Source organism: Betta splendens, chromosome 16, assembly GCF_900634795.4.
Source record: "Betta splendens chromosome 16, fBetSpl5.4, whole genome shotgun sequence".
NCBI classification, from domain to species: Eukaryota; Metazoa; Chordata; class Actinopteri; order Anabantiformes; family Osphronemidae; genus Betta; species Betta splendens.
Genome location: NC_040896.2, coordinates 2,032,918 through 2,041,002, shown reverse-complemented (window position 1 = coordinate 2,041,002; position 8,085 = coordinate 2,032,918). Strand labels below are relative to the sequence as shown.

The 8,085-nt window shown below is 44.3% G+C and overlaps 1 protein-coding gene across 3 annotated transcripts in view; it reads right to left on the bottom strand.

Annotated features, from left to right (window-relative positions):
• Window positions 1-7,054, bottom strand: part of ppox (protoporphyrinogen oxidase) — a 7,353-nt gene extending 299 nt beyond the window's left edge. Inside the window, exons 1-13 of one of the 3 annotated variants that reach the window (XM_029129556.3) lie at window positions 6,902-7,054; window positions 6,466-6,554; window positions 5,924-6,058; window positions 5,120-5,235; window positions 2,407-2,539; window positions 2,104-2,248; window positions 1,489-1,682; window positions 1,179-1,239; window positions 984-1,102; window positions 663-776; window positions 409-558; window positions 296-338; window positions 1-222 (exon numbers count right to left, since the gene is read on the bottom strand). The exon at window positions 1-222 is cut by the window's left edge and continues 299 nt beyond it. In XM_029129556.3, the coding sequence (XP_028985389.1) occupies window positions 86-222; window positions 296-338; window positions 409-558; window positions 663-776; window positions 984-1,102; window positions 1,179-1,239; window positions 1,489-1,682; window positions 2,104-2,248; window positions 2,407-2,539; window positions 5,120-5,235; window positions 5,924-6,058; window positions 6,466-6,549 (1,431 nt within the window). In that variant the 5' untranslated portion in view covers window positions 6,550-6,554; window positions 6,902-7,054 and the 3' untranslated portion in view covers window positions 1-85. Of the gene's footprint in view, window positions 223-295; window positions 339-408; window positions 559-662; window positions 777-983; window positions 1,103-1,178; window positions 1,240-1,488; window positions 1,683-2,103; window positions 2,249-2,406; window positions 2,540-2,809; window positions 4,657-5,119; window positions 5,236-5,923; window positions 6,059-6,465; window positions 6,555-6,901 lie in introns of those variants that run through there. The other 2 variants (XM_055503244.1, XM_029129558.3) reach the window with 2 other exon arrangements.
• Between the last annotated feature and the right edge of the window lie 1,031 nt (window positions 7,055-8,085).

The following is an 8,085-nucleotide window of genomic DNA, read 5'->3' as shown; positions in this document are numbered from 1 at the left end:
ACATTTGTAGTGAGCATTCAGGTGAGTCAAACAACCATTGTCCATGTCAGCACAATGCCTCTATTCAAGGCTGTGTATTAAGTCATTAAATTCCACCTCCCAACAAGTCCTGCACGGCTGTTCGTCCACTAAAGATGACATCATTCACTGACACGCCATCGTATGAGGAACCAATCAAAGACAGCGAGAGATTTTTCTCCTTTATGAAGCTGCGACTGGACTCTGCAAAGACACAGACATGCGCTAGAGCCATGTGCCACTGTTGCTTGTATCATGTTGAGATACAAGCACTTACCCACTCTCTGGAAATGTCCTTGGTAATACTGAGGTATGCAGTCCTGGGGAGAGGAACATCACAGTTATAAAAGTAGGAGCTGATGTTGAGCAGCACTAAATTTGATGTCATACCTTCTGAACAGACACTCGACTCCAGCTGGGTGTTGCAGTAACGCCCAGGTGGTAGCGCACAGCTTCAGTTGCTTTGGTCAACAGACTCTCCTCCTTTACATGTTCAGGGTCCCCAAACACCTCCTGGAACCAGGCCCCACCCAACATAATCTGGAACACAAGGTTGTGTCATTTGGGTTAGAGCAGGAATCAAACAAAAACAAGGTGTTGGAGCTAAAACTACAGTGATGGCTCAATCTGCTACTTGTGTATACCGTCAGTCTAGTCGTCTGTCCACTTGGCCTGTTGTGTTGAGGAAAGAAATCAGAGTCGTAGACCACTCCAAGTAAACCTGGATCCTCTGAGGACGGAATCAAGTGACCAAACCCCTGACAACAGAGACAGGGTCAGTTACATTTGTCCTGAAGGTCAGTAACAGCCATCATATCACTCCATGGGCTTTATGAACAGTAACTGTATCTGAGGCTAAACTCCTTATATTCACAGACTGAACAGTAGCAGATTAAATAAAATAGCTAACCTGGCTGTGGATATATCCACACCACCTCAAAACTTCATCAGTGTGTGGTTCTTACCCTCATAGACAGGATGGAGCCATCATACTCTAGATTCACCACAGCAACAGTAGCTGTGGACATGTTCTGCAGCTCCCAGATGAGGGAGTGACAGGAGGAGGGCAGGGCTGAGCAGAGGGCTAGGGAGCAAAGAGAATGGATGAAACCGAAATGTCTGAAATCAGGCACGCAACAAGTCTGCTGCCATTCGTTTACCTTTGGCAGGCAGTGCAGAGATGATGTGATCAGCTGATATGACACCATCCTCCATGTAAATCTACGCACACACAGGTCAAGGCATGCTGAATGTTAATGTCCTGACACTAAGGCTGAGACAGACCAGTTAGGCTAAAGACAAACCTATCTGGAGAAAGGTGGTATATAACAGCCTGGAGATAATCACTTAATCACTTTAGTTTGTCAAAATAATTGAGTAGTAGATAATGAGCCTGTTGAAGTGACAGTTGAACACAGCCTTTTATATTTTGTGTGATGTATGTATGGATCAGAATCCCAATCCACTAACCTTCCAGCCAGAGGTGGAGGGTGTGATGTGTTGAACGGCTGCGTCTTTGTGAAGCTGTGCTCTACCGCTCTGCTGGAGGAATTCTGTGATGGCTTCAGGGAGAGTCTCCACCCCCGTCCTAAGGGACCACTGGGCCCACGACTCCCTAATAGATCTCTGGGCTAGGGGGCCAGGGTGGATGCCAGGAGGGGCACCTGCAGGTTGTTAATATACAACCACAATTAATGCAGCTGTAGGAAGCAGCACTTACATCCAGTGTCAAAGTCACATCTGTCAAGTCTTTCTAGTATCTCCTCTAGCAGATGTTCTGCATCGTGGTAAAGAGAGACATTTTCCACTAGTCACATACATTAACTCCCCAAATTGCTGAAACTATAAAATCTGATGTTTCCTTTTGGAATGTTCATTGGTGTCCAAACTCTGACCTCTAGGGTCGCTGTCCTGCGGGTTTTCCAACTCTCTCTGCCCCAGCTAATACTGACTACCTGGACCAGGTGTGTTCACTCAATCAGTAGCCAACTGACACAGTTAAGGTGATCATCAGGGAGAGTTGGAAAACCAGTGGTACACCGGCCTTAGAGAACTGGAGCTGGTTTAAGGTGAGCTTCCGTGTACCTGAGTCCAGCAGCAGTCCCAGGGTCAGAGAACCTCGCCGCTGCTCTGCTTCGAACAAAAAAGGGAAACAGGAGCGCACACTCAGCTTCCTGCAGTCCCCAGCAAACACACCCCGGCACAGGCTGTCTGCAGCGATATCTGCCAGCTACACACAACAACAGGTGAACTACAGCCATGTCTACAACGCAGTGATTGTTTGGTTCATGAGTTCAGAAGTGCATGTCCGTGCATGGAATCGTATAGTGTTCTTGTCTTTGGTACTCGTTCTGTTACTGTAGTTGCTAAATTGGAGGTCAGACTCACCTCCTTTCCCAGCCTCCTAGAAACAAATGAATGGACAGACTCATCAGCCCCAGTGCCTTTCCTCGTGAATATCTCCTTGGCAACATTGAACAGGAGAGGGCGTGAAAACGGTGGGAATGTCCGCAGGAGTCCACTGAAAGAGAGATGGGCCACCATCACTTCAGCATTGAAAAATTCTAAAATGACCCAGTCAGCAGTTTTGTAAACAATTCTTCAGTCACAGTCCACATGTCAGCACCTTTAATATTGAAGATTTAAAAAAACTTGTTGTAGCTACGCACAAGAAGGTAAGGAGATAAAAGTAAGAATGCTAAGACATCTACACACACACACACACACATCTAATTACTAGCTTTAAAGTTTTATTATATATGTTATTGCCTGAATAAAGATCAACCCTTACAGAGGGAAGAGGAGTTGTGCAACCTGCATGTCCTTCAGTTTCTCTCACAGCAGCACTGGCTGAATGGTGTTAAATGCATTGGAGAAACCAAAGAACATGATGCTCACTGAGGCGCCAGGCTGGTCCAGGTGGTTGTAGGTGTGATGGAGCAGATGTATGATGGCGTCATCCACTCCTAGATGGGATTGATATGCAAACTGGAGGGGGTCGCCTGAGGGTTTGACCAGAGAATGCGTGGAGTTCAGGATCAGCCTCTTAAAAGCCTTCATGATGTGAGAGGTCAGAGCCATGGGTCTGTAGTCGTTGAGGACTCTGGGACGTGGCTGCTTATTCACTGGCACGAAGCATGGCTTCTTCCACCCAAGAGGAACTCTCTCCAGCTGTAAACTCAGATTGAAGATGTGTTGGAGGACACCACAGAGCTGCGGAGCTCTACTTTTTTTCTCTGTTAAAGCACTAAACCCCGTATGGGACATTATTGCCCCCACAGGCGAAGGTTGGTTTTGCTGTTCCCAGACAGTTGAAACTGTCAGTGCAGGAGACAAGGGTTTATATTTATTCTTCTCATTAATAATATTATTCTTATCATTAATAATATTGCTTAAGACTGAAGACTTTTTTATTCATTTGGGTTTTGTTTTGTATTTATTTATGGTTAGTATGTATCTCTTGATTGAACATGACTGTAAGGTCTGTATACACTGAATGTGTGCGGAGCGGTTGGATGAGCCCTGTCGGTGTAATGAGCAATGTGGGGGGGTTATGTTTGTTAGGTTTGTTGGCCCTTTTCACAAACCTCTCAGTCACTTGGATGCTGGCCTTTTATCCGGTGAAGGTCCTCATGCTCCTCCCCACTTCCCTGGTGTTGTTGTTCTGAGTTCTGTGTTCCAGTTTCCTCCTGTAAGCCTCCTTCCGCTCCCTAATTTTGACTGACAGCGCTCTCTGGACACTCCTAGCTGCCTTCCTGTCTCCTGACCTGAATGCTTTCTCCTTTTTATTCAGCATGACTTTAATGTCACAAGTAACCCATTGTTGTTAGGAAAGCAGCGAAAAGGTACATACATGAAGAAATTTATATAATCTGTGATGCAGTCTGTTAGTCCATCAATGTCCTCCCCGTGAGTTTCACAGAGCGCCTCCCAATCAGTGTCTTTAAAGCAGCTCTGCAGAGCGACACGGTCCTCATCTGTCATCTTTTAACGGTTTTAATGGTGGCAGGCTGCCTTTGGACCTGAGGTGTGTATTGAGCAGCAGATGAATCAAATTGTGATGCAACTTTCCCATAGAGGGGAGGGCAGTGGAAGAGTAGGCATCCTTAACATTAGTTTACATCAGATCCAGTGCCTATTCACCTCTGGTGGGACAGCTCACAAACTGAGTGAAAGTAGGAAGTGACTTGTCGAGGCTGGTGTGATTAAAGTTACCGGAGATCATATAGAAAGCGTCAGGATGTCTGCACTGCAGGTTGGAGACTGTATGACGTCACAAGCCACGTGTTGCCACGTATGCAGGACTCTGTAGATGTTATGGACGGAGGCCTACGGCCAGCAGCTCGATGTCAGGGCTGCAAATCCTTTCTTTGGCCGTTACGTGTCCACTTATTGAAAATATGATACTCATTGATCATGGACACTTATTTAAAAATGGCACCCCCCACTCCTCGCTTCTTCCTGGTCCCCACTCTGTCTCTTGGTCATGACTACCGTCATGCAGCCAGGTCTCTATGAAACACATTAAACTGCACACAGGAAAGATTTTCTCCTCTCACTAGAGCTGTCAGTTCGGCATTTCTTATCCAGTGACCTCACGTTGCCCATAATGAGCGAAGGGAGACACGACTTGAATCTTCTCACCTTCTCTTGGCGCAGCTCCTTTCTTCGGTCTCTATTCCCTCCACAAAGGTTTTTGCCTCCTCTGCATCCCCTCTTTCTCCTCCTTATTTCTTTGGAGAAGCTTAATGTTCCGGACAGAGTCAAGTACTTTTTCGGCCGTTCTTAGTGAAATCAGCTGGTCACAGATGTAAACAAAGTTTGCATGGTGCCAGGTCTGCTCCTGCACACCGGCCATTCGGATGAGGGAAAGTATGAATCCAAGCAAAAAAACTCTCTCGAAAAACATGATCAGAGAGGCTGCACCTTAAATACTAAGGCTAATTAAAGAAAATCACATGCAGTAGGTAAAACATAAGAAAAAATACAGAAAAAACAATACGGTATGAATAATATACTAAATATACTACTAAATAATATCTGCCATATTGTAACCAAAGACCACACTGATAGTACTACTAGAACAGCACAGTGCTCTGACCTCAGTCCTGAAGGCAGCCTGTGCAGCTGTCCAGCCACATACACATATCTGCTCCTGGAAGCTACATGACTGCTGGTGACTGGCAGAATGTCCCTCGCAAGGCCCAGGTCATCCACCTATACGGGGGGGGGGGGGGGGGGGGCGGGGTTTGGGGGGGGGGGGGTACGCACACACATACACACACGCACACACACACACAGTCCTAAAGAACCCCAAGAAAACCTGATGTTTGTTAAAGAACAGTGTGTTACAGTGTATTAGATCCGTGTTGGGTTTTTGTTTAGTTGTCTTATTATTATTATTTAATTCACAAGTCTCTGAGAAACAAATCTGCCAGAAATAAAATTTGTCTCTGTGTTAAAAATGACTGTTAGCATATATAAACCAATGTAAAGCATTGAATGTGATAATACGATATATATTAAACTTTAAAGCCTTAAATACTAGGAAAACTGGGTGACACTAAGTTGGTCAACGCAGAAACATAGAAACAAAGCAAACTAGTTGGAAAAACATAATTTGTATTTCCACCCCAGCACTTTGTAAAGACATCTGACCTGCCTGATGGTCTCCTTGTATATTGTTACCGGTACAAATCTTATACCCATTACTGTGGAATAACCCTGCAATGACCTCATACTCACTCTAACTGTACTGTACTGTACTGCGTTGTACTGTGCCAACACATACTGTTCTGTACCTGTATTCTCGCTCATCTGTACTGCTGTTGTGAGAAGTAATTTCCCCACTGCGGGACTATTAAAGGTTTTCTTATTCTTATTATTCTTACAGTGGACAACTCACCATGTTGAGTGTGTTGCATCCCACTGCTCCAGTAGGACGAATCCCTCGAGGTCCATGTTCAAAGACGGCCCCATCCGACCTCCTGGTCGACCACAGCCAGCCTCCGAAGCGGCTGCTAGACTCCAAAACAATGAGCTGAAAGACACACACATAGAAAAGGATCATGATCTGATGGTACAGTTGTACTGTTTAATTTTGAATTTAATCATTTATATTAATTCTGTGTGTCTAATGTTACAGATCAATGCATAAGTAATGTCTTTAAGTGTCATTTTTTTCCATACTAATCTTACCCTCTTGCTGACCCCCCCTGATCAGTAGGGTGAGGTGGAAAAAAGACTTTGTATACAGTAAAGTAGTGTAGTAGTGATTACAAAGAAGAACCTAAAGATATGCTTAACTTTCGGAACCAATGAATCAAAGCAGATCAAGCAGAAGTGTACAAACAAACACACAAAAATATGCCGCCATCACCTACTGTGAGTAGAGTGGGACTGATTAACAACTCCTGACATGTGGTACTACGTGCATGTGTGCCGTACCTTGGTAACCTGGGGGCTCTTGCACAGATAGTAGGACGCAGCCAAACCCCCGATCCCCCCTCCGAGAACTGCAACGGTCCTCATGGTCCCTAGTGACATCCAGTGAAAAGACAAGTGGCTGATGTGGCCAGTAGCGGGTGTGTCCATGGCTTTATCTCCTCTACGCAGACACAGACACGATCCTGACGCGCAGGATAAGCGGGAACTGGACAAACTAAACAGGGTTTAAATGTAGCTACACTAACCTGACTGACAGTCTACTAGCTGTACTTCACTACTTAATTACTTCATGACGCGCGTCACATACGAAAAAAGGTGAGATAAGGGGAAAAAGGCGAGACAGTGAATGATGTGTACATCTTTACCGGAAGTTTAAACGGAGCTCACGAACTAATTCACTTTTACGTTATCAGTCCAATCAGCAAAGCAACGTTACCTTTGGTGTAATTTATCGGTTCAGAGTTGCGTGCTCCTGTACGGTCAGCCGCCCTCCTGCTCCTCTGCTGTTTCTGCTACTGCTTCTTCTGCTGCTTCTTCTGCTGCTGCTTCTTCTTCTGCTGCTGCTGCTGCTGCTCCTTCTTCTGCTGCTACTGCTGCTTCTTCTTCTTGGTTTTTATGGCGGTTGGCAAAATTTAAATGCGCATTACCGCCACCTACTGTAGAGAACTTAGGCTCGTTCATCACTCAAAATACTTACAATTCCAGCTTTGTTTTCTTTCTATACAGGTGAGATCCGAAACCACTATGTGTGAATGAGGGTTTGTCTCAATGCAGTTCTCACACAGCAGATTTGTTCTTGCTCTGACTGGATCGAAGGCTTCAGCAGTGTTTTTTTCAGCTCAGCTGTGTCAAAGAGGTCTGTCTGTCCAGACTGGAGCTTTCTCGCTGCCTGCTGGTCTGGAGTGTGTCTTGCTTGTTGCTACTTATTCTACTACTAATAATATTAATTAACAAAAATTTGAATGAAAAGACTGACAAGTTATACACTAATCATAATATATCTCAAGTAAGAAAACAAGATCTGAAGTTACATAGTAACTTAAGAAAAATTAAATCAATCATGAAATGAACTCTCCTTAAATAACCTCTAGCCCATCCTGCAGTTCTCATATCTTTTCATTCTTTGTGCTGCCACCTTTCCACCTCCATGTATCTTTTGATGTAATTTACTCAGTTTCGTTAAGTTTATTTATACAGCGCCAAATCACAACAAACTTTTATCAAGGCACTTCACAAACTAAGGCTGACTATTTATAGAAAATTATATTAAATACATTAATTAAAAAATATATATATTTTATTAACTATTAATAGCATCATAAAAAGGAAAAACCCTCTAACAGAAGAAACCTCCAGCAGAACCAGGCTCCATCTGAGTGGTCATCTGTAAACGTAAACAGAGACAGGACAGTTGGAATCTGATAGGTAGCATTACTAAACTCAGAGTACAAATGATGACACCTAGAGGTGATATTCAGTGAACCACAGCCTCCCAGTAATTGTCATGGGCGTAGGTGTAGGTCACAAAAATGTCCCTGTCTATTGTTGACAAACAATTGTATGGAACACTCATGTATACAACAAGTATACAACTCATGCATCATTTTGAATTAGAAAAGG